The 26,136-nt window shown below is 37.9% G+C and overlaps 1 protein-coding gene across 4 annotated transcripts in view; it reads left to right on the forward strand.

Moving 5' to 3' along the window:
- The window catches only part of kat7b (K(lysine) acetyltransferase 7b), a 91,259-nt gene extending 66,060 nt beyond the window's left edge, over nt 1-25,199 (forward strand). For all 4 annotated transcript variants that reach the window (XM_060849095.1, XM_060849092.1, XM_060849093.1 and 1 more), the window contains 7 exons: nt 3,770-3,961; nt 8,221-8,310; nt 10,390-10,530; nt 14,615-14,708; nt 19,628-19,774; nt 22,207-22,313; nt 23,429-25,199. In XM_060849095.1, the coding sequence (XP_060705078.1) occupies nt 3,770-3,961; nt 8,221-8,310; nt 10,390-10,530; nt 14,615-14,708; nt 19,628-19,774; nt 22,207-22,313; nt 23,429-23,530 (873 nt within the window). In that variant the 3' untranslated portion in view covers nt 23,531-25,199. The remainder of the gene's footprint in view (nt 1-3,769; nt 3,962-8,220; nt 8,311-10,389; nt 10,531-14,614; nt 14,709-19,627; nt 19,775-22,206; nt 22,314-23,428) is intronic.
- The last annotated feature ends 937 nt before the right edge of the window (nt 25,200-26,136 follow it).

Raw genomic sequence — 26,136 nt, forward strand, 5'->3', positions numbered from 1 at the left:
CATATCCTCTAAACCCTTCCTTTTAATATACCCATCCAGATGCCTTTTAAATGTTGTAATTTCATGCCATCTTTTGCACTTTTCACAAGTGGTGTGACAGGATGCTGGACAGTTGAAAATTGCCAATTTAAGGGAGTTAGAGGCCTGGTTGATAGACCAATGTGCTTCATTAATATTTGGTTTTCTATCTTACTTAAAGTTGCGAAGCAAGTTGACATCAAGAAAACCTGACATGGAAACCTGCCAATTTCAGGTCCAAATGACATCCATATTGGATATTTAGGGCATTCTGTCAGGGCTTGGGCAGCAGCCACATGCTGTTCGATCTGACACTGGCAGCTGATATGTGCCAGCTTTTGCGAGTTCTCCAGACAGAGTTCTGATCCAATTAGAGTGCACTTCCTATGCATCAAGCTTGTCCCAGTAACCACCATTGTAATGCTGCAAAAAGGACATTATGCGATCAGGGACACGCACCAAGCTCACGGACTAGGCCAAGCAGCCTCTCCAAGTTCTTCACTTTCTTTCATAGCGGTCACTCACTGACTAGCTGAATGCTTACAGCATGCCTGCCTTGCCTTTTTGCACTTTCTTCAGTCGGAGATACTAGGCTCATGTTAGATTTGCCTTGCTTTACATTTTAATGCAGCCATGAAGGTTGGAAGCTTGTCATGATTGTTAGCATGCCTCCGTTAAATAAAGGGCTATAGCCTTTTCTTAGAGTCCTGGCACAATAAGCCACAGGAAGCCTCCATTACTAGTCCATGAGCTTGGAAACAGTCAGTCATCCACCCAAGGCAGTCACAGTCAGGACAGTGTTTTGAGGAGCTGAACTTAGGGCTGCCCACCACCTGCCTTGGGTCTTTCCGCTTTATGGAGAATAAAGTCCTCCTGGAATGAGACAGAGACCAGTTTAAAGCAGGTGAGAGTGGGTGACACTGCTACTACTTTTGGTCCAGGTGTGCAAGAGTCCGAAGTGATTGATTAGACAGCACAAAGGATAAACAGGTTAGTGATGTTGGAGGTTGGGATGAATGAGAGTAAATGGGAAAGATATTGCACACCCTAATAAAAGTGCTGGAGCATGACCCTTGGTGGGACATGGCTGCAGCCTCAAAAACAGAGTGAGAGGTATCAGACAGAAAATAGTGGTACTTAAGGACGGAGTGAAGGAGGCAGTTGACCATCTTTGTTTAGTAATGTGGATTTCCCCAAACGACTAAGGCTGTTTGAACATGGGTGGCAACCTTGGACTAAGGTAGTGGTGTGGTACCACTGCTGATGTTGGAGAAAGATTAAGTTCTGCTTCTGCGCTAACTTGTCAGCTGGACCTTGAGGTCCCTGCCCATACAGCTGGATGCTGATTTCTGGGGCAAATGTTAGGAGCCATGCAGGGCTGCTTTGGACTGACAGTGCTTGTCTGGATGTACAACAGTTGAAACAGATAGCAGACCCACGGGGGATACTGGTGAATTCTGCATATATCCATCGAGTGGCAGTTTGTTCTGGAAATGGTGTGTGGTAAAATGGAGCCGGAATCGGATGTGACAGATGACACACAGGGTGGGGTCAGTGGTTAATGTGGGAATTTTATTAAGAAACAGTGAGAAAATCCGCTAGGCATCGCAGCAGACATCTCTCCAAAAGTCTGTTGGCAATTCAGACAGCCCAAACACAATACAATTTAGTGTACCATTTCCTGATGCAGTTGAGCTTGGAAATAAACTTGCACCTCTAGTGATTTTATCAGCACTTTCTATAAGCAGTAGCAACATATAAAAAGCAGATGTTTCATTCATTTTAATTCTTTTAAGTTTTTAATTGTGAGTTTTGTAATCCTTTCACCATGAGGTCGTCTTGTAAATCAGCCATGAGTGATTGACATATCCTCTTGCCAAAAGTGTTCTGCAAAATGGGTTTAGCCAGAGTAAACCCAGTTTTTTAACTATAATTGACAGTAATTTGACATTACATTAATATTGTTTATAATCCAAAAGGAAGCATGATGGCAAAACCAAAGGATAAGTAATGCTTTTCATTCATTTTTGTGACATGGGCATTGCTAGCTAGGTAAGTAGTTATTGCTCATCCCTGACTGCCTAGAGGACAGTTGGTGGAGAGTTGTTCTTCAGACAGAAGGCCTGTGACCAGTGGAGTGCCACAAGGATCGGTGCTGGGTCCTCTACTTTTTGTCACTTATATAAATGATTTGGATGTGAGCATAAGAGGTATAGTTAGTAAGTTTGCAGGTGACACCAAAATTGGAGGTGTAGTGGACAGCGAAGAAGGTTACCTCAGATTACAACAGGATCTTGATCAGATGGGCTAATGGGCAGAGAAGTGGCAGATGGAGTTTAATTCAAATAAATGAGAGGTGCTGCATTTTGGGAAAGCAAATCTTAGCAGGACTTTACACTTAATGGTAAGGTCCTAGGGAGTGTTGCTGAACAAAGAGACCTTTGAGTGCAGTTCATACTCCTTGAAAGTGGAGTCGCAGGTAGATAGGATAGTGAAGAAGGCGTTTGGTATGCTTCCCTTTATTAGTCAGAGTATTGAGCACAGGAGTTGGGAGGTCATGTTGCGGCTGTACGGGACATTGGTTAGGCCACTGTTGGTATATTGCATGCAATTCTGGTCTCCCTTCCTATCGGAAAGATTTAGTAAAACTTGAAAGGGTTCAGAAAAGATTTATAAGGATGTTGCCAAGGTTGGAGAATTTGAGCTATAGGGAAAGGTTGAAAAGGCTGAGGCTGTTTTCCCTGGAACGTCGGGTGACCTTATAGAGATTTACAAAATTATGAGGGGCATGGATAGCATAAATAGACAAAATATTTTCCCTGGGGTGGGGGTGTCCAGAACAAGAGGGCATCAATTTCAGGTGAGAGGGAAAAGATATAATAGAGACCTAAGGGGCAACTTTTTCACGCAGCGGGTGGTACATGTATGGAATGAGCTGCCAGAGGAAGTGGTGGAGGCCGGTACAATTGCAACATTTAAAAGGCATTTGGATGGGTATTGAATTGGAAAGTTTTGGAGGGATATAGGCCAGCTGCTGGCAGGTGGGATTAGATTAGGTTGGGATATCTGGTCGGCATGGATGGGTTGGACCGAAGGGTCTGTTTCCATGCTGTACATCTCTATGACTATCACTTTGCCTGGATCTCGAGTTGTGTCAGCCAGATCAGGTAAGGATGTCAGATATAATCACACATCATTTTCAGACCAGCTTTTTTAATTCCTGATGATTGCAAACTTTACCATCTCCTGTGGAATTTGAAACTATATCTTGAGAACAAGTAGCATTTGTTTTCAAGTCCCACGGTATTACCAAACAACTGCCTTCCCATAGTATAAGGTTTAGGACAGACAACGTATAAAAACTTTCACCCTGTAACTCTTTAATGCTTGATACTGACACTAGGTGGCAGCAATGGTGAAACATTAATGAGCAAAGTGCAAACTTACATAGTAATTTTCTTTGTTTCTAGAAATGAATAATAGAATTTGTTTCAGTTTTCTTTTACTTTAATTGGCTGAATATCTGTTTTTCTCTGCCTTCAGGCAAGACATCAAAATTCTGAATGCAGACACACTTCGTTCTAATCTCTGATGTGGCATGCTTGTAACATATTTTGTGGAATTTGTAAATGTAATTCAGTTTTTATTGAATCCAGATAAAAAGTGTAACTAATCTGTCAGGGAACTGTGACTACTGCTTAGACAGCACTTGACAATGATGCACAGCTTCAATTTTCTTTCTTTACTTTAGGAGAAGTTAAGGTTGCAGGGCCAAATTACAGAAGGCAGCAACATGATTAAGACCATAGTGTTTGGTCGGTACGAGTTGGATACCTGGTACCATTCTCCATACCCTGAAGAATATGCTCGTCTCGGGAGGCTATATATGTGCGAGTTCTGTCTCAAATACATGAAAAGTCAGACCATCCTTCGCAGGCATATGGTAAATTGTTTGCTGGCAGAAGCAAATAAAATAATTGAATTGGTTCAGATTTAATTTTGTGATAATTAAAGTGCAGTCTGCTTTGTGGCAGATGAGGTGGTGACTGAAATGTAGCAACATGTACAGGAAATAAATCTAAATAGAGTAGAATGAAGAATCCATTTCTTGCCCTCTAATAATATAATCAGCTTCTTGTTTTCATAGTTTCAGTATAAATCAAATTTCCTAAGCAAGTAAAGATGATGGTTGACTTATGGTTTAGCAGTTAAGTGCTTCTTCTGACATCCCCTGTGTGTGCTGGTTAGTTTCTGAATCAAACCGAACAGAATTTCCTGAGGAATATAGTGGCAGCTGTTCAGTTTGAGCCAAGTAGTTGGAAATTACTAGCCTGAAACATAGATTGGGTCTTTTTCTTCGGGCTGAAGGCATCAGTCTTGCTAAAAGCTACAAGTGTCAATCTGTCTTTCTGTCTGATGGAAATCAGTTTATTTTTCTAATTCCTCAATTGCTAATTACTTGTCACCTATCCAACAGACAGACTGACCCCTGCACTTTAAAGCCACTTGGAATCTGCATGCTGTTCCAACCAGAAAATCTAAAACTATAGTAGACAAAATTGAATTGATGCACTCCTGTCACACACAAACCTTTCTGACTTTATTTCTGAAAAGCCCCAATCTTCATTTGATATAAAAAAAACCAAAGAACTGCGAATGCTAGAAATCCAGTGACATATCATTAGAACCATTTACTCTCCATAGATGCTGCCTAACTGCCTGAGTTTTTCCAGTAACTTGTGATTTTGTTCCTCATTTAATCATGTTGGCTCATATCTATAAAATAGAGTTTATCAGAACAAAAGTATAATGTTGTGTCGTATAAGGTTTTTGCTACCTACATAAATAATCGTGAATGATTAGAACTGCTTCAGCACAGAAATGAGTTAATTGTCAATTTCTGGCTTGGTTTAAGATTAACTTTGACTTTAAAATAATCAGCACAATGTAGATTTTTAATATATATAACAAAAATTTATTTGGTACTGCAGAGTTAGAGTTTCACTGAAAAAAGACATTTTGTTCAACCTTTTTATCTTGTACTCAAGACATTTTGCCAAATTATAAAATCAAGGAAAAAGAAGTTGTAATGCATGAGAGAAAAATTCTGTTTGGTTGGCAAGTGGATTCTCATTAGTAGAAGTATTGCTATGGCAAATTCACCATTCTGCTGATTGACTGTTAACAGACAAGCTTTGCACAATTTTAAACCAGGCCTAATTAGTCGGGGTATTACACTGAAAAATGAGCCAGCGAATGGCTGTCATCCATTTTGTTGAGTTCTAACAGGTGCAGTGGAGAACACTTGTTTCTACCTGCAAAGAACATAACCCTCTTTGTTAAATGTATACCTTCTAGTACATGCAAGTGCACCACAATGAGAGTCCAGATGACAATCCTAAATCAGTTGTCAATATTATTTACACTTACATTCAAGATTGTCCATCAAACATTGCCCAGTTGCAAAATCACATCCAATGCCAAAGACTTAGCAGATTGATCAAACAAGACAAGCCTTCAGCTGTTTGCAGCAAGCAAGGTTGTGTTCAACCAGCCTGCACTTGTAAAACTTGCAACACGATGTTTGACATTAAATGTGATTCTAATGTTGGACAGGCATATCGATAAATGGAGATTATTGTTGTCTGGTAAATCATGACTTTAAACTCTGGTTCATAATCCAGGTCCTCGTTTACTGTGTCAGCCGGAGTCTGAGCTGGCACTTTGCAGGTGATAGGTTTTGTTGTCTACATTTGCCTCATTGAGGAGAAGGATCTCTAGATATGGCTAACTGTCCAGTTCACCATACTTCCAGAATCACAGTAACTGCTTTGGGTTGCTGGACTCTGATGTTTGCTGCTGCCTAGCCTATACTATTTTCTACCCCTCCCCCTACCCAGAGTCTGTCTCTATCCCAACTTTGAGTCAGGCTCATTCTATTTCCAAAGTAGGAATTGATTAAATGCTGCATGGACTGCCGTACAGATTGTATGCTTTTTGAACAATGAGCACCTTGCCAAGATCTTCCCTACGCCTCCACTTCTCGCCTTTAAACATCCGCCAAACCTTAAACAACATTGTTTGCAGCAAACTGCCCATTCTTCAGGGCAACATCGACCACAACACCATATAAACCTCTCATGGCAACCACTGCAAGACGTGTAAGAGTGTCAACATGGATGCTACATTACACGTGGGGACACCACCCACCATGTACGTGGCAGATACTCATGTGGCTCGGCCAACGTTGTCTATCTCGAACGCTGCAGGCAAGGATGCCCCGAGGCATGGTATATTGGCGAGACCAAGTAGATGCTGCAATGGCTGAATGGACACTGCATAACAATTGCCAGACCGGGATGTTCCCTCCCAGTCGGAGAACACTTCAGCGGTCAAAGACGTTCGACCTCGGATCTTCGGGTAACCTTCCTCCAAGACGGACTTTAGGATACGCAACAGCGCAGAGTTGGTGAGCAGAGGTCGATAGCCAAATTCAGTACCCATGAGGATGGTCTCAACTGGATTTTTTGGATTCGTGTCGCACAACAGGTGACCCCACTGCACACAGGCACGCGCACACACAAGATCCTCTCTCATACACACACGCTCTCTCTCAGGCACACACACACTCCCACAGTAACGTTCATACCCTCTCACAGGCTATACTCCGTCACACCTGGGCGCACATGTGTGAGCTCTCACACTCTGTCTCACCCCCTCCCTCCCTCACATGCATGCACTCTCATGTATAAGTCTGTGGGATGAATTTGCATTTACAGATACATTCTATTTTGTTCAAAAAACATACAGTCTGTGGGCAGTCAGTCCATGTGACATTTTATCAATTCCTACTTTGGAAATAGAACCAGTCTGACTTGAGGTTGAGATACAGACAGACTGTTACCTCACACCTTTAATGCACTGTCTGAGCCGAGATGCATCGTTTTTTTTATATAAAACCTTCAGTTATTTCGGAAACATGACTTGAAAGAGGTTCTGGGATTTACATATTAATTAATCGAAACCTGAAACCCCATTCTACATGATTGAAGACAACAGCAATCTAGGTTTGTTTATTTCATCACATCATTTGTATGACACTTTGATCTTTTACTATAAATTCTGTCCCTTATGATCGTGGCCCAATAGCGACCTGATGAAGGAGCAGCGCTTTGAAAGCTTGTACTTCCAAATAAACCTGCTGGACTGTAACCTGGTATCGTGATTTTTAACTTTCTCCCTTTCCTGTTCACAGCCCTTAGCTGTTTAGCTACCTGTGAACCAAGCCCATGGTTGGCAGGTAGAAGGATTTATCATTGGTCTGTTGACTAGTGATCAATTATCATTCATCTACTTACTGCCAACATAGCTCCTTTTGTAGATAGCCATTTGGATCCAAGTCACCTGCAAACTGAACTTCAATTACAGTTAGTACCAACAGTGCTTGCAGTGACTATGTGGTTATTTGCTTTCAAAAAGTGCAGCAACCCTCCAGCAATCCTTGATTTAAAACTTTTCTTTTCTAGTTATAATATACATGAGGTATAGGAGCAGAAGTAGGCCATTCACCCAGAAAGTCTGTTTTGCCATTCAGTGCAATCTGATAATCCTGAACTCCACTTTCCAGTCGTTGCTCCATAACCCTTGATTCCTTAACTGATTAAAATTTTGTTTGTCTCAAACTTAACAACCCAGCCTTGGCATCTCTCTCTGATAAAGAATTCCCCAGACTCTCTATCCTCTGAGCGAAGAAATTCTTGCTCATCTTTGTCTCAAGTTGGTGACATCTTTTGTGAGATTTATACCCTCTGATACTAGACTTTCTCTCCCAGGAGAAACAACCTTTGCACATTCAGTTTGTCAAGAATCTTTTGTGCTTCAATGAGGTCACCTCTCATCTAAATTCCAATGATTAATAGGCCCAACTTATTCAATCTTCTCGTCATAAGACATCTAACACTAGAATCTATCTTCCTTTAGGTAAGGGGCATAAAGCCTCACAGTAGTCCAGTTGTGGTCCATCTAGCTTCAGCAAACTTTCCTGTTTTTTTTCCCCATTCCTTTTGAGTCTGCAGTTAAAAATGCAGAAAAATAAAATATGCTGTATATTGGAAAGTATTTCTAAAAGAACAAACTAATGCAATTTTCAAGACAAAGAATAAAAATGTTATACCTTTTGTTATTTAATTTTTTTTCTTCTAGGCTAAATGTGTATGGAAGCATCCCCCAGGCGATGAAATCTATAGGAAGGGAAACATATCAGTATTTGAGGTGGATGGAAAGAAAAATAAGGTATTTTTAAAATAAAACTACTCAGGTACTAAATGTTTTTGACCCAAATAGTTTTTCTTTCCACTGCAACAAATATTTCACCACTCGTGCTTTTTAAATGCTTAATTGTTTTACATCTGCCTCATGGTTTTAAACATTTCTTCAAAGTTGAAGTAGATTTTTTCCAATGTTTGGAATAACACAATTCCACTATGTGTTCACATTTTGCTCAGATTCCAGAGCATATTGTCACTTTGGATAGTAATGAATGAGTAACAGGAGTTAATGATTGATTGTGTAATGTGAGATTGAAGAAAGATTTTGAAGTGTCATAAGCAGTGAGAGTGAAACTCCTAATTTTTTTTTGCTATTGAAATATTGGGTTACATTCCAGACATCACAGACATTCTGTGTATACAATTCTTCAGTTTTAAATGTAAATAAACGTCTGTTTAAGTGGCTACGATGGTATTTTCTCCTCTGGATCAGGCAATTGTTGTGTTCATCCTGTGTCAAGACTTGAGCAACGTAATGTTGAGGAAATGCTGAGCTGTGAAAGATGTTGAGCAAAGCCCTCCCCTCTTCCGTTGCTTATTTTGGAGGCTAAAATAAATATTAGTATATTTTCATAGTACTAACCTTTGCATTAGCTTTTTGTCAATTGCCATCACAAAATAATTTAACTAATCACATACTGTATTCAGAAAGGTCACCATGCTGAATTTTCTGATTACACATTGTATCCACCTAATTCATTATCTCCAAAGTGTTAAAAGAATAATAATGATGAACCTAACAATTTTATTTTTTTCCCCTTATTACTTTTCCTTCTCTGTCTTCCATTCTGTCCTTTGCTTCCTTCCTCCTGCAGCTGACAAAAGACCTAGAAATAAAGGTCAATCTCCACATTATAGGGATGTCATTTCTTTAATCTGAAATTAAGTCTTCTGAAGACTGTTCAAACAAAAACAAACCATAACAAAACATTTTTCTTAGCTGAAATTTATTTCTTTAATAGTTATCTTTTCTCTCACATTCCTAGTTATACTGTTTCTCAACATACATTAAAAGAGAAAATCAATTTATTGTCTTGACCATCAACTCCCATGGGATGTAAATAATGCATCACTCTAAATCTGTGGGATTCCACCAGTAGTCAGATGGTGATTCTCAATGCAGCCATAGAAGAGAATCTGTACAGTTTTTTTTAAAATTTGGTTTTCATCTGAATGCTTTCAAAAATCCTTAGGAATAAAGGTAGAAATTGCAGTTTCCATCCTTGTCTAATACTCAGGAGTAGAATTCCACTCTCTTACTTTATTTACCTTCCCCACATTTAGAGTATTTCAGATTTTTTACTCTTAGTTTCTGGTTTGGTACAATGAGGGACTAAGTAGTTAACTGGTTCCCTTGAGCTTCAAAATTGTGACAGTGTGTTCTAGCCGATTAATTCCTTCATTCAAGATTTTGCCAGGCATGTTTCCTTTTAACTTTTAACTGGTTCAGAAAGGCACAATTGCAAATCCTGCAATGTTGGAGAAGTTGAATTGGTATTCATTTCTCCTGCTAGAAAGAATGTTAAGTTTTCCTTGATAATGTTGTAGATTTGCAAAGAAGGATAATTGATAAACCCCTCAACCTGTTTTCTTCCAAGTAGTGAGAAGTCTAGAGATTTCTTTCTGAATAAGTCGGCAAAGACTATGCCCAATGTAGAGAATTCTAGTTTTGGTCTATTTTGAGTTAATTGGCTTTAGTCTTGATGATTCTCAACAGGATGTACTTAGCCTTTGTTCCTGTTGCTAAGAAAATGAGAAACAGCTTTATTTTTGATGATCTGTATTTCAAAAGTATATGTGTGCCCCCTATCAATTGAATATGCTGAACATATTTGGCTCACGTGTAGAAAGGCCACTTGGGTGTGATATTAAAACCATGTTAGTGACAGTGGCTTATTGTCTCAGTATGGTTTCTGGGAATGGAGAAGAAATTGCATAGCAAGCAATGTTTAATCCTATCTCGCTGAAGAAGTTTTCGATTTCTTATCGGGCAAGAATATCTTTTAACGTGTCTCTTTAATGTTTTCTTTTCATTTTGTTCTAGATTTACTGCCAGAACTTGTGTCTTTTGGCTAAGTTATTTTTGGACCACAAGACGTTATATTATGATGTAGAACCATTCTTGTTTTATGTGATGACAGAAGCTGATAACACAGGGTGTCATCTTGTTGGATATTTCTCCAAGGTAAGGAATGTTACAGTTTTATTTTCATGGTCTATCCTCATCTCAGTTTAAGTGTAATGTTTTCCTCAATACAGTGTGTATGGAGTATTTGAAAAACTTGGCTACAAGTTATTGTTTACCAAATATTACACAAATAATGGGCTTGCAAAAGCAGCTTGTTGCAAAATAACAGCAAAATTAATGTGTACTGTTAATCATAAATAGGTAAGTAATTTTGTGCTTAGGAAGAGATACATGCTGCAAAGTTTTGGATCATTTGTGTTATTCGGCTGTAGTTATCATGAGAGCTGAGTGAATCAGTAAATTGAAGCGTTTGTACTATTACATAAACTCAGCTTGCAGTAAGGAGTGAGGATTATGGTCTTGAAATTCTACTTATCCTTTTTGGCCCAAAAATGGAACAGTTGAAACTATGGTGTTTTGTTACTGCATTTGTTTTTGGAGTTTTTTAAAATTGCATTTAAGATTTTGCATTTTTTATTGCTTTTCCTTTCTACTTCCTCTCTCAATCCAGTCTTGCTTTTCCTTTCTTTCTGAATCTTTAGAATTTGTTACTTAAAGACATTGACTGTAGATTCTGTCATTTATAATAGAGTCAGATCCTTTTTTATACGCTCACAATTCCAGAAATTTGTGGTGCAATTTTATTTTCAATCTGCAGTAGTGAGAAATGTCCAGCCCTCAGGGCACATCATGACATGCCTGGTTCAAATTCAGGCCCAATATATTTGTTTGGTCTGCCTTTGCAGTCATTTGATGAGCTACGCAATTGGTTTTAATAATAATTACCAGCCTTTTAGTTTCTTTCTCATTATAGATATTAATATTTTTGTTCCACTCTGAAGTTGTTAAAGGTTTCACTTGAGGACATTCTGAGCTCATTTTGTATCAGTCATTGAGGTGCCAGCATGTATCCACCTTATGTACGTGCATAGATATGTGATAGGTAGTGATTTATGTGAAAAAAGATTAGAATTGTTCAGCTTAATAACTAATTTTGTTCCTCCGTTGTGATTTAGTTCAGTTCTTGTAATAAATGATGACAAATAGTTTGTGCAATTGATGTCTAAATGCAGTGATTTATTTATCAGGCAAATGGCTGAGAAAACACTTTACAATATTGAATTACATTTTCATATTTGTAACCCTAGTACAGAATTTATAAAAACCTAAAGCAACTGCTCAACCTCCACAGGAAGTTTAAATTGGAGATTTTTCCAGTAAATTTAATTAGTTTGTAACATACAAGCCTTCCAAACCTCATTCTGAGATGAGGTGCTGTTGAATTTTTTGTGTTTATCAGCTCCAGAGAATCTATTGCATACGATACAAAGTATATCAGATTCATACTCAAGATTCATTCAAAGTGTATCTGACCCAGGGGACCTTGTGTAAATTGAGTGCACAGGATACATGAATGAATGAACTCTACACAGTTACTTAAATCACCTGGGAAATAATTGCACGAACGCTATCAATTATGTCTCACGGCACTGGATTATGCATTCAGAGTGAATCCCTGACAGGTCGATTTTAAGTAGCAACATACAAGGGGCTGTTTTTCTCTTAGGTAAAACATGGGTAATGTGAAGATGCAATAATTTTTTGTCATTCTGCTTCTTTTACACTTTATAGAAATCAATCAAGCTAATTCTGTGAATTCAGCCCCATCATTGCTACTGAGCTGTCCAATAGAAATTTTGTAATGGTCTGAAATTAATCATATAATTCAGTTCTGTCATATTTTGTTGATTTTGCGAAACACGTTTTCTAAAGAGCATGTACATTCCTAATTACTTTAGTATCTGCTGTCTAATTAGGTTTTGAACAAGATGTAATGTAATAAGTTGACTCCACTCTCTTTTAATCTTTGATTATATGAGTCTATTTTTGTGTTGTTATAGGTTAGTTTGCAAGTGCCATATCTGCATCACCCTTCAGCTTTTTAGGCTTACCATTAAATTCCATGCTCAATAAAATTTTATGAGCACTATAAGCCATCCTCCCATGCTTTGCCACTTTTGCTTCTTTTGTCTAAAAGCTTCAATTAATTTCAGATAAATAATTCATAGATATTGGTATTTTCATCTGACTGGGGCTCATGCTCGAAACGTCGATTCTCCTGCTCCCTTGGATGCTGCCTCACCTGCAGCGCTTTTCCAGTAACACATTTTCATCATTTTCATCTGACTGTAAGATCTCTTATTCAGCCATTTTTTATAGGTTAAATCAAAAGAAATTGCTTAGCAGACCATTTAGTTTGGCAGAGCAGTTGGGCAAAATGACAATCTGTGAGTCTTTACTGGTTATTCTGACCAAAGGATTTAATGTGGATATGCCTCAACTATTTTCTGTTAAAGCCATGCTAAACAGGCCTGTACGATCTTTGATACTCCCACAATCCTGCCAGACATTTACACTGGTTGCCAGTTTAGAAGCCTCTCTAGTTACTGATGGGTGTGGTGAGACATCTGTTTCAGAGATTCTCTTTTCCACATTAACCATGATTCTGAACATTTGGCTGCATCATGTATGATGGCCATGGTACAGTATGTCATGCAGTGGAGAATTGAATCAGAAATACCTTGACGTCTTGACCTATCTTAAAAACTGGCTGACAACATTCACGTTACCCAAGTAATGACCAACTCCTACAAGGTGAAAGCAAAATCTCTTATCCCAACCTTGAATGGAATCAAGATATTTGTATCGGAAAAGTGAGGACTGCAGATGCTGGAGATCAAAATCGAGAGTAGGGTGCTAGAAAAGCACAGCAGGCCAGGCAGCAACAGAGGAGCAGGAAAATCGATGTTTCGCGCATAAGGGCTTATGCCTGAAACATTAGTTCTCCTGCTTCTCAGATGCTGCTTGACCCCTCCTCAAAGATATTTGTATCCCTCATTTTGGGCATTAATGTCCTCTCTGAAAAGCATAACAGAGGTTGAGCATCCAGTATTGACTGGCCCACTTCAGCAGATCTTCACCTACAGGGCTGATATCAAGATTGTGACAGATACATATCATGCACCATGATGTCAGCCACTGCCATAATGCTCAGGTTCATAGACGATGGCGTAGTCCGCTTGCTTGATGTTTATCACTGGAGTCAGTATCATCTTCCACCACTAGGGTGCACTGTGGTTGCCTTATGTACAATCTAGCAACCAGCCTCAATAACTCAATCCATACCATTGAGAGCAAGATTGGTCAGTTCATGGGAATATGATTAGCTTCCAAGTTCCTTTTCCCAAATAAAACACATTATCCTAACTTGAGCAAAGATTGCTGTTCCTTCAAAATGGTCAGAATCATATACTGCATTGGTTTGAAAGGAAATGCACCATCATCTGAGGGCAATGAGGGATGGTCAACACAGATTATTGCCAACATCTGATACCAGAGAGAAGAAAAAAACAAAATGTGTGCATCCTGCTCAGTTCATTGGACTCACAAGGTTTTCCTGCCAACAGATGTTGCTAACTCCTGGTATATTTTAGAATTTTTGAGCTAAACCCCAGAGGTGCAAATGTGTTGCTGGTCAAAGCACAGCAGGTTAGGCAGCATCTCAGGAATAGAGAATTCGACGTTTCGAGCATAAGCCCTTCCCCAGAGACCTTGTATGTGTTTACACCTCCCATATCAAGGGACATCTTTCCCACAAGTCCATTTTAAAACTCTGGATAAGGTTTCAACCTAAGCCACATCACTAATCAAATTTGTCATTGACATCTTTTGTGACAGTGGTACAGTACTGCTGCTCATCCATTTCAGCCTTTCTGCAACTCTTAACACTGAATAACATCATCCTCCTCCACATTTTCTCCTGTGTTATTCAGCTATGTAGGAATGCCATTATCTGGTTCACTGTTCATAATCATTATGCTAGGCTGTCAAAAGGAAGGCTTGCAGTAACAACATAGTCGAATGACATTGATACAACCTAAAAGTGTCAATATGAAGAGTCATCATTGAGTCTAATGAGACTTTCATATTGGTAGCTTTATTAGAGGGTTGAAAATGGTGAAATGCTGTTTTGAACATAAGTCACCTGTCCTGAATATAACCAAATGATTTTTTATTTCAGGAGAAGAATTCATTCCTCAACTATAACGTGTCATGCATTTTAACAATGCCACAGTATATGAGGCAAGGCTTTGGGAAAATGCTAATTGACTTTAGTAAGTATCAAAAGGTAATGATAGTGACTGTTTGACGCTTTACTGCTAGACATTGACCTGACTAAATGTAGTTTTGCTGCATGATTCCTCCTTTACATATCCTAATCCCAGTATATCAAACTGTTAATTGACTTCTGAATATGTTTAGGGTGTTTGCAATTCCGAAGAACTTATTCATCACTCCATAATTATTACTGTTGGATCATTGTGCCTCTTTATAGAATGGAGTACATGCTAAGTATTGTGCTAAGTCTGAAAATTATCTTTTAATGTTTGAATAACAATTTAGATTTAAAAATGTATTTGAAGTCAGTCATGTGTCTCGGTGCTACGAAATGAAGAAGAAATTTAATTCAAGGAAGTGGGCAAAGAATAAGAGGAGGACATAGGCAGAATTTACAAGTAGCAGTGTCATGGCAGTTGTGTGCAAAGTTTTAAGCTTTGTGATTAAAATAATGAGCAACCTCATGAACAGTATGAAACTGGAAGAGAATGAAATAAATCTTTGATAGGACTCAATTCTTCTGTCCAGTAACTACATGTCAGGAGGTCATAGGATCACAGAATCCCTACAGTGCAGATAGAAACCATTCAGTCCATCGAGTTTGCACCAGCCCTCTGAAGAGCATACCAAATCCTAATCCAATGAATTGATTTAGAAATGTGTGTTCTTTCTTTTTGAATATGCATTTAATAGGTTGTGCCGGCTGTCATATTGTAACTTCAAATTTATTGTATTTTTTTTCTCTCTAAAGAATTTGTTTTAGCTCATAATTGGAATGTTTGGATAGTAATAAAAAAATTACTGACTAAATTGGTGTTTTCTTTCCCCCCCAAGTCTGTTTCTTGCATCCTTGTCCTGATGGGTACAGGATTTAAAGCTTCGTGTACGTGCAGACAGATTAGGAGTAAAAGTAGGCCATTTGGCCTCTTGAGCCTGTTCTGCCATTCAACAAGACCGTGGCTGATCTATTTGTGGTTTGTATTCCACATTCTAATCTACACCTGATAACCATTGATTACATTACCGAATAAAAATCTATTCACTTCTGCCTTAAATATTTTCAATGACCCCTCTTTCGCTACCTTAAAAGGAAGTCCAAAATTGTAAAATCCTCTGGAATAAACTCCCCCATTCCCTGTTACGAACACCTAATTTTAAATTAGTTCGCTCTTATTCCCCTTAGCACGGTTCAACTTTGATATGACCAAACAATTAATTAATTAAGAATTCTTAATGATTGTTAATAGTAAATTGAAGTAATAATAATGCCTTTCAGGATGAGCTCCTAAATGCTAATTTAAATTTAATTTAGCATAAGAGAAGTGTAGACATGTTTATTGATTATGAAGTTAGTTTGCATTGGTCGAATGTGAAACTTCATACATTTCTATTTATAAAAGCATTTGGCAGCTGGTTAGATGATGAATGCCTTATAATTGATGGACAAATATATTGCAGAGGATTGTTAGCCGCACCTTGTAGAAGAGGAAATTGTAGGTGTTTTGAACTTGATTACTCTTCCCCACAAGGATTATAAGATATTTAGTTTTATTTGGCTTGCTGGCTCGTCTGCCTGGCCCTTTTTATTTTTGTGACTTCGAGGATTTTTGCAGTGATGAGGTCAGTTAGATTTCTCAAAAACAGAGATTGCCGTATGCCTTTTTTTCTGTCTGGCAGTGGTCAGAAAATCATCAATTTTTTGGATTGGCAGAATTCCTACATGTGGCTTCATCCACATTTTTTTGTAGACATGTTGCCTGTAATAAGAATACACTTTTGCTGCCCTTGTGGGCTGTTTAAAATATGCTGGTCATAATTATTAGAACGAAAGGCTGATAAGTCCACAGGTCTTGATAGTTTTCATTCTAGGATCTTTAAATTTAAAAAGAACTGCCTGCTGCAATAGGTGCATTGGTTTTAATTTTCCAAAATTATGTAGATCCTGAAATGGAGCCTTTGATTGGAATTTAGTAAAAGTAACTCATCCATTCAAATAAGGAGGGAGCCAGACAGCAGGAAACTTAACCTCACATCTGACATAGAAAATTGCTGGAATCTGTTATTAGATAGGTTATAGCTGGGCACTTGGAAAATCTTAATGTGTTTGGGAAGAGTAAACCTGGGTTTGCAAAGGGGAAATGTGTATGATGAATTTATTAAAGTAGAAAACAACATAATAAAGGAAAATATGTAAATGTGGTGTACTGGGATTTCTCCAAGTAATTCATCAAAAGTGCCAAATCTCAAATCAAAATGGAGTGGGGATAACCATAAGTTGAAGGAGCAAAATTAGGCCATTCAGCCTATCAAGTCTGCTCTGACATTTGATCATGGCTGACAAGTTTCTCAACCCCATTCTCTTGCCTTCTCCCTGCTAACTCTTGAACCCTTTATTAATCAAGAACCTATCTATCTTCAATAGCCTTCTGCAGTTTCACAGATTAACCACCCGCTGGCTGAAGAAATCTCTCCTTGTCTCCGTTAAAATGGGGCATCCTTCACTCTAGGAGCTGAGGGCACTGCCTCAGTCTCTTCTATTAGCAGAAACATCTTCTCCACATCCACTCTATCTAGGTGTCTCAGTCTGCTGTAAGTTTCAATCAGATCTTCTCCTTCCCCCACCCCCCCCCAATCATCTGAACACAGACCCAGAGTCCTGGACTCCTCATTTAACAAGCTCTTCATCCCTGGGATCTTTCTTGTACCTTCTTCTAAACCCCTCCAATGCCAGCACATCCAAAACTGCTCTCAATATTTTGTATGCGGTCTAAATAGAGTTTTATACAACCTCAACAGTACATTTTTGCTCTTGTGTTCTAGTCCTCTTGAAACGAATGTTAACATTGCATTTGTCTTCCCAACTGCCAACTGAACCTGTGTGCTAACCTTAAGAGAATCCTGATCCTGAACTCCCAAGTCCCTTTGCGCTTTAAATTTCGAAAGCCTTTCCTCGTTTAGAAAATAGCCTAATCTCTATTCTTCCCACCAAAGTGCATAACCTCACACACTTTTCCACATTGTGTTCCATCTGCCACTCTCCTAGCCTGTCCATGTCCTTTTGCAGCTTCCTCACTGCCTCAACACAGCCTGCCCCACTCTCCCTCTTTTGTGTCATCTGCTAATGTAGCAGCTATGCCCTCTGTTCCTTCATCCAGATCGTTAATGTATAAAGTGTGGTCTGAACCCACACAGAGCTCCACTAGTTACTGGCTGCCATCTTGAAAAAGACCTATTTGTCTCTACTCTCTGACTGCTGACAGCTATTGGCATGGATTAATAATTGGTCAGCCAGCAGTAAACAGCAAATAGGTGTGAAAGGGTAATTTTCAGGTTTGCAAGATATGACAACTGGAGTTCTACAGGGATCAGTGCTAAGGCCTCAATTATTAATTATCTATGAGAGTTACTTGGACAAAGGGACTGAATGTATTGTTGCCATTGTTGTTGATCTGACTGAGAAAGGTAGGAAAATAAGTTGTGAAGTGGTCATAAGGGAATTTGCAAAGGGATATACGTAGGTTAAGTGCACCAACTTTTGGCAGATGGAGTATTATAGAATCTCTACACTGTGGAAGCAGGCCACTTGGCCCATTGAGTCCACACAACCCCCCCAAGAACATCCCACCCCAACTCCCTATAGTCTTGCATTTCTCATGTCTAATCCACCTAGTCTACACATCCCTGGAAACTGGGCAATTTAGCATGACCAATCCACCTAATGTGCATATCTTTGGACTGAGAGGAAACCAAAGCACACAGAGGAAAGTCACGAGACACAGGAAAGCGTGCAAAGAATGGAATTGAACTGGGTCCCTGGCACTGCGACACAGCAGTGCTAACCACTGAGCCACATGCTGCCCTGAATGATGTATGATGCTGAGAATGTGAGCTTGTCCACTTTGGCAGGAACGATATAATCTGAATGGAGGTTGCAGAATTCTGTAACTACAGGTATGCAGTTAAGATGCAGGTACAGTAAGTGACTAGGAAAACATATAAAATATTTTGATTGCAAGGGAAATGTAATCGAAAGGTAGGAACATTTTTCCACAGGTGTAAAAAGAATTGGTGAGTCCACATGTGGAGTACTGTATACTGTTTTGGTCGTGTTCCTTAAGAAAGGATGCAATTGCATTAAATATTTCATCAAAAGTGTACTCAATTGATTGCTGAGATGAAGACATTATAGAGAACATCATTGGGACCTCTGTCTGTTGAAGTTTAGAAGACTGAGAGATGAATTTATTGAAACGCTTAAAAGATTGAGGAGACTTAACAGGGGAGATAGTGAGAAGATGTTGCCCTTATGGGAGAGACAAGAATCAGGGATACTGTTTTTAAAAATTAGGAATCCTTCATTTTAAGAAAGAAGTAAGAATGGTTTTCTGAGGGTCGTGAATTCTGTGCACCAGAGAACAATTAACTCAGGGTTGAACATTTTTAAAGCAGCTAGATTCTTGACTAACAATGGAGTAGGGAGGAAAATGGAATTCGGTCACAATCACACCATCAGCTGTGATTATTCCAAATGGCAGAGCAGTCTCAAGAATCTGTTTGGCCTGGTTTGAGTAACTTGTATATTTGTAAATTCAGTTTGGCAACTAATTACTGTTATCATTTACAGATGGCTAATGTCATAGCTCATATGTTTTAAAAATATACTGATTTTACTAGCATAAAGATTTTTGAGCTGAGTTAAGATAATAGTACTTAATTTGATTAATTATTTTTAATATGCAATAACATTTTGTAAAAGACAGAAGATGTGCCATCCGTTAATTTCTGGGTGGTCAAATACTTCCTTTGAGCGATAACAGTACCAAAAAAGATCATAACAATCATGCTAAGAATTTAAAGCATACTGCATGTTTCCCTAAATGAATTCATTTTTACAACAATTTATTTTCTGTAAAAGGCTATTTGCTGTCCAAAGTAGAAGAGAAAGTTGGTTCCCCAGAACGTCCCCTGTCCGACCTGGGGCTTATCAGCTACCGCAGCTATTGGAAGGAAGTTCTTCTACGGTATTTGCACAACTTTCAGGGCAAGGAAATCTCTATCAAAGGTGAAAATAGATCAAAACTTAGATTTCAGTAATGAATATGTCTTCTGTCTGGATCCTATGCTTTTGGTTTGAAATATTTTGCAGCCATTTACATTTTCTGTTTTTCCTTTTGTTGTATATCGCTACCAAAAATAGACCAATTACATTCACAACACTTCAAAGCATGTTATGGTTTGTGTTCTTGGCAAGTGTAATAAAATAAAAGAGTTTACTCACTATTTGATGTCTTAGCTGCATCACCGCACCACCCATCCCTCCCCTACTACACACCCCATCTCCCTATCTCAGACTAGATCAACTCAATGGCAATGCAATTAGTTACAAGTAGCCCATTTAGTACTACCCCACATCCCCCTATGAATTAAGTGTGGTGCACTGTCTGATGTCTTTAACCAACAAGGCAATCAAAGACTCTTATGATCTATGTGCAGACAGCACCACAAAATGCTATTGCTACAATGTACAGTATCAGAAAGTGAGGGCTTCGTTTTTTTTTTGTTTTCTCACCAATTCTTTTCATTGTTTTGTTATTAGTTGGATAGTGGTATGAGGCAAGAACAAGGTGAAGATGAACAGAAGAAAGGTATTCATTTGTAGCGTTGTGCACTTCCTTGCCAGCAGCTGAAGAGTGGTATTGACAGGCCTACGGAACAGATTGTTTACTTTGCCTCTTGGCCAGGGATTGAAAGGTGGAACAGAAAGACTTATTGGAGGCCTTTTTTTTAAAGAAGGAAGCTGAAATTGAGGTCATGAAGGTAGAATCTAGTCAGGTGTAGAAGTGCATGAAATTATGGATGCAATAAACCATCTTCAGAAAACAGCATCATTAATGGTTATCATTTTTTATGATGTACAAATTGGATAATATTTTGACTTTCAACAAGAATTCAAAATTGATTTTGGGAATTTAATTAATTGCACAGAATCAGCAATGGAACCTGCATAAACGTACATTTACCTTGAATGCAGTGTTTTATTTTTCTTGGCATGGTTAAGATTATTCTTCGAAAGTAAGAGCTGGAAAATCAATTATATCACAGTGTCATCAATAGTAGTTCAAGTGGAGGTGCCAGTTATCCATACAAAGCCATGCAAGTTCAACTACTTAATTTTCAAACACACAATTCACTTGATTGGATGTAAACTTTCACAAAAGCAGTGAACTGCAATTCTTTTTAAAAATGCACGTATATTTTCAATGAGACTTATCAGTGAAGTAAAACAGCCCAGATTATCCCTTTTGAATATTGAGTGTCTTTTGGAACATGTGTACTTGGTCATGACCAAATCTTACAGGGCAGAAGTTATGTATTTTTTTAGAAGGAGAAAATGTTTCCATGAATACTTGGTGGAGATTTTGTCAAGCCTTCGTTGCTAGAAAGTCACTTGATCGCAAACATTGCAAGTGCTTTGACCTTGTTAGCCAGAATTTTGTTTAAATGATATGTGCACTATATTATACAACAAATGTTAGGACAAAAAAAATATTGTGTATATATGATAAAACATGCCTTGTAGTTGTGCCATTTACCTTGGAAACTAAGCATCTTTCAGTTTGCCTGTAATAGATAATAGTTTGCAATTCTAATACATTCAAATAGAAGGTCACCTTTATTTATCACTTGCATTGTGCTACTTTAGCAGCCGTTTCACAGGCAGATTTTGATTAGAAAGTCAAGATCTAAATTTTTAGAATCATTTATTGAATTCCACTTTCACTATTAGATTTAACTTTGATTCCTGAAAAACACTGTGTGTGTGTGTGTGTGTGTGTGTGTGTTCAGATCCAGAGATTTGTCAAGGTTTGAGTGGCTAGAATTTTTTAAAATTTTACAGATAGTAAAAATATTAACATTTGCATGTTTTTTTTGTATTTGTCCAGCTTTATTATACGATCGACTGAACCTCCTGTATGCTGGATGCAATTTATATTGTGTTATTCTGGTTCAAATGCAAATTCTAAGTTAGGAATTTAATATTCTTCATACATTTTGTGGAATATTGAAAGATCAGATATTTCACTGTCAGTTGTTCAAACAAAATATCAATGACTAGTCCTTGTATAAAATAATACATTTTCTGCAACATAAGTTGAAGTTTGAGAAAACAGGTACTTTTTTTTTCCCTTTTGTAGATTTACTCTACTCTTTCTTTATTTTCAGTGTAGATTTGCCTCGCAAATTCTGCTAAAATAGCATCACAAGTTCTCAGCTGGGGTACAGCCTGATTTTGATGCAAAGCAGAGTGCAGTTTTCTAAAAAGGATTGTGCCATATACCATGAGAGGAGCATTCCCTTTTGGGAGGCAGCATTGAAGTTGTTCTCAGTCCATGCTACTTTATTATTCTGAAATTATATAAATGGGCATTTGTTAATCGGAGCAGCCATTTTTATATTGTATAACACATTACCCAAAACATCTTATTTTTGTAGAAATCAGTCAAGAAACTGCAGTGAATCCTGTGGACATTGTCAGCACTCTTCAGGCATTACAGATGCTGAAATATTGGAAGGGAAAACATTTGGTTTTAAAACGACAGGTAATAAAGTTTGATGGCAATGATTATGTTTATTATCAACCCTTGAATACCTGGGTTCAAGTCCCACCTGCTCAAGGGGTGTGTGATAACATCACTGAACTGATTAATCAGAAAATTCAATCTCTTTTCTATAGGAAGTAGTGCCGAAATAAGTCACCCTTTACAGAGGGCAGCATTTTTTACTGCTCTGCATAACAAAACTGTTCCCTGTTAGCAAGTTAACGATTTAGTGTAGCACCTCTTTTCCCCAGGTCCCAAACCCCTGTAAGGAAAACTTATGATTAACTTGTTGGAACTGCTAAAATAATTCTGAAAAGAAAAACTTGTGCTTAAGTACTGCCTTTGACATATGCAAGTATCAAAGTGCTTCACAACTAACAAATATGAATTGCCAATATTGTTTTGTAGGCAAACTGAGTAGTCGATTTGCAGGCAAGGGCCAAAAATCTTGCACAGTTTTTCTTGAATGATACATGTTGGCCACAAAGTCAAGATATTGCCCCTGCTCTTCTGCAGTAGCACCATAAGATCTTTTACAACCATTTGATTTGACAGATGGCACACATGTTTTCTGCTCCATGCAAGAAATGGCAATTCTGACATTGCACCACAAATTGAGATTCTGGAAATGTTTTTTAACTTAGTCTTCTAACTCAGCCTGTCCTAAATTTAACAATATAGAAGTAAATACTATTGACAAAGACTTTATTCATGCAATGACTTGTTATTAGACACAGTCTTTTTTTACTGGTTTGCCTCTCAGGCAACTTTATGATCCCTAAGATGAATTTTGGTTCAGTTAACAACTTTATTACAAAAAAATGGATGGTGACAAATTTTAAATGATTAACACATACTCTTCAATTGCACTGATGTTTTTGATAAATTGTCAGCTAAAACTTAATGTTGATAAAATGTACAGTAAACTATTGTCATGATTTTTTTCAGTGAAACCTGTGTATAATATATAATTCCCTCCACAATTCCTTGATTCAGGATGAATATTCCACGCAAATCTAAACTGACCTAAATCAAGTAAACAGAATTAAACTATTGATTGTATACATTTACTGTCAGCTGTTACATAACTTTTTTTTAAAAAAAATTCACTTCAGGATCTAATAGATGAGTGGCTGGCCAAAGAAGCAAAACGAACGAACGGAAACAAAACCATCGACTCAAGCTGTTTGAAATGGACACCACCGAAAGGAACTTAGCTCTTTAATATTTCTGTCTCATCAAAGGCACCACTTTGTAACGGCTTGTGTACACAAAAGAGAAGATCGCATAGTGAATTTTTAGCCTTACATCATATTCCTTACCACTGTTTGTCCTGCAGAGGGCATAGTAAAGCATACTACCCCCAGCAAGTATAGAATCGTGCTTTTATTCCATTTGTTATTTGTGGTAGAATTTCCAACAAAACAGCTTTATACACGCTCTTAGGAGAGACAATTGGGCTTGAAATTTATAGTTGTACAATCTGGAATATAATCTTTCACATCTTAACAATTATGTTGCCAGGTTTTTGTTACTTAATGGTTGGTAGACTTTTATTTTCTTTAATATTCTTAGAAAATACTGAAAAGCAAAAGGTTTTACTATATCAAAGATGAACGAGTATGGAGGCAGAAACCCATTTTGGATTTTTGAGAGAATTTCCTTGTTCAGTAGTTTTTAAAAGACTATTTAGATAGGAATGTCCCTAACCCACTTTGTGCCCTAAGTATTGTATGCTTTTTAACTGTTGCAGTCCCTAAGCAGTTTTCAAACATAATGGCTTTTAAGAATGTGTACTCTTGATAAATGGTTGCAAAACAGCAGAGGATGTTGAAGCTGCAACTCTTTCAACTCTTCACCCTTTCAGTATTCAACTCTTTTGTCAGCCTGATCAGCTACTAGTTACATCAGTATGACAGAGACCTTGAACTTGCATATTGTAAATTCCATTTAAATTTATATAGAGGCTACCTGAAGAAGAATTGTTAAATACCGTTTATTTTTCATGAGATGGATGGTACAATGTAAGGTTTTATTCATTATGATAAATATGAGGAGTATTTCCTGACTTCCCCTGAAAGTTGTCCTGCTGTGTCACAATAGTAAAAAGCTTACAAAGGCTTAATGCTGTATTTGAAACTTGAAAGGTTATTCAACTGTTTTGTGAAGTCATGCTGAAAAAGATATGATATCAGAGTAGTTATACCATAAGAAATATTTAATGGGAGGTAATGAAATATAAATATTTGAGCATTGTAAATAAAACAAACTGAGATTAATACAGTATACTATCGTCATGATTTATTCGATGAAACCTTCTGTGTATAATATACAAACCCCTTCACAATTCTTTGATTCAGGATGAATATTATACACAATACTAAACTGACCTAAAGCAAGTAAACTATCCGAAGTAAAAATGAATGCCTGGTGAGTGTCTGGGAGGTCGGGAGGAATGAAGCATGTTATGTCGAGGGATGCTTAACAATGCAAATCTTATGATACAGACAAACGGTGTTTGCAGGTGAAGGTGCTGAGTTCTGAAATTTCTATAAAACTGGCCCATTTTACTCTTCTAAAGTCATAAACTTGAGGATTGAGCTGTTTCGTATTGTAGTACGCACAGTTGTCATGTGGTGTCTTAACACACTTTATGTCACTGGCAGCTAAACTTAGCACTAAACAAAAGTTGTAAATGGAGTCTTGTTTGGTCTAAGTAAAGGGGTACCTGTTTTACCCTTCACAATTAAACCAGGGTACACACTTTGTCAGGCTGACATTGTTGTGCCAAAGTTAGAATTGATGAACATTGCTTAATTGCTTGTTGTACCAAATGTGATGTAATGCCTTCTGTACCTGCTTATGAATAAAGCATGTTGTACAGTGTGTTTTTAATAGTCGTCATTAATGATTTTTAATTTCTGGATAATGTCCTCTGAAGAGAAACTCTAAAGCATTTAATATTTTTAATTTGTCCAATTTTTGTCAGTTACATTCAAATTGAGTTACATGTATAATGCATGACTGAGTGCTCTATTTTTCCTTTAGGTTATTCTTTATAAATTTTTGCAGTTTATATTCTTATACTATTTCTCATAGAAGAAATGTTCAGACTGCTTGACAAGGCAGACCTAAATGCACATCGACAGGATAAAAAGAGGGGGAGAAATTGGACACCAGAAAGCATAATTCAAGGTGTGAATTTTTCTGATGATTTGGAAGGGTATAAATTACCCTTCTGGCACAGAGGTTCAGCAAATGAATACCAAAGGATAGCTACCTCAAGAAACACCTTCAAAATAAGAAAAAATTTTCATGCTAAGAAAGTTTTGTTGCTTCTGCTTACTATGTATACTGTAGCGAATCATAGAATCTCCACAGTGTGGAAACAGGCCATTTGGCCCAACAAGTTCACACCAACCCTCTGAAGAGCATCCCACCCAGAACTATCCCTTTGTCTCTAACCCTGCAATTCCTATGGCTAATGCAATTAACCTACACATCCCTGAACACTGTGGGCAATTTAGCATGGCCAGTCCACTTAACCACATCTTTAGACTGTGGGAGGAAACCGGAGCACCCGATGGAAACCCATGCAGAAATGGGGAGAATATGCAAAATCCACACAGACAGTCGTCTGAGGTTGGAATCGAACCCGGGTCCCTGGCACTGAGGCAGCAGTGTTGAGCCATGGTATGAAATAAATCAAATACTCATTTGCTGTTTAATAACTTTATGTAGGATTAGTAGAATTGTTGCTGGGTATTTATTTTAGATAAAATCCCATTTATTAAGCTAATCAGTATGATGATTTGATAGTAAA

This window comes from Hemiscyllium ocellatum, chromosome 32 (assembly GCF_020745735.1).
Source record: "Hemiscyllium ocellatum isolate sHemOce1 chromosome 32, sHemOce1.pat.X.cur, whole genome shotgun sequence".
Lineage (NCBI taxonomy): Eukaryota > Metazoa > Chordata > Chondrichthyes > Orectolobiformes > Hemiscylliidae > Hemiscyllium > Hemiscyllium ocellatum.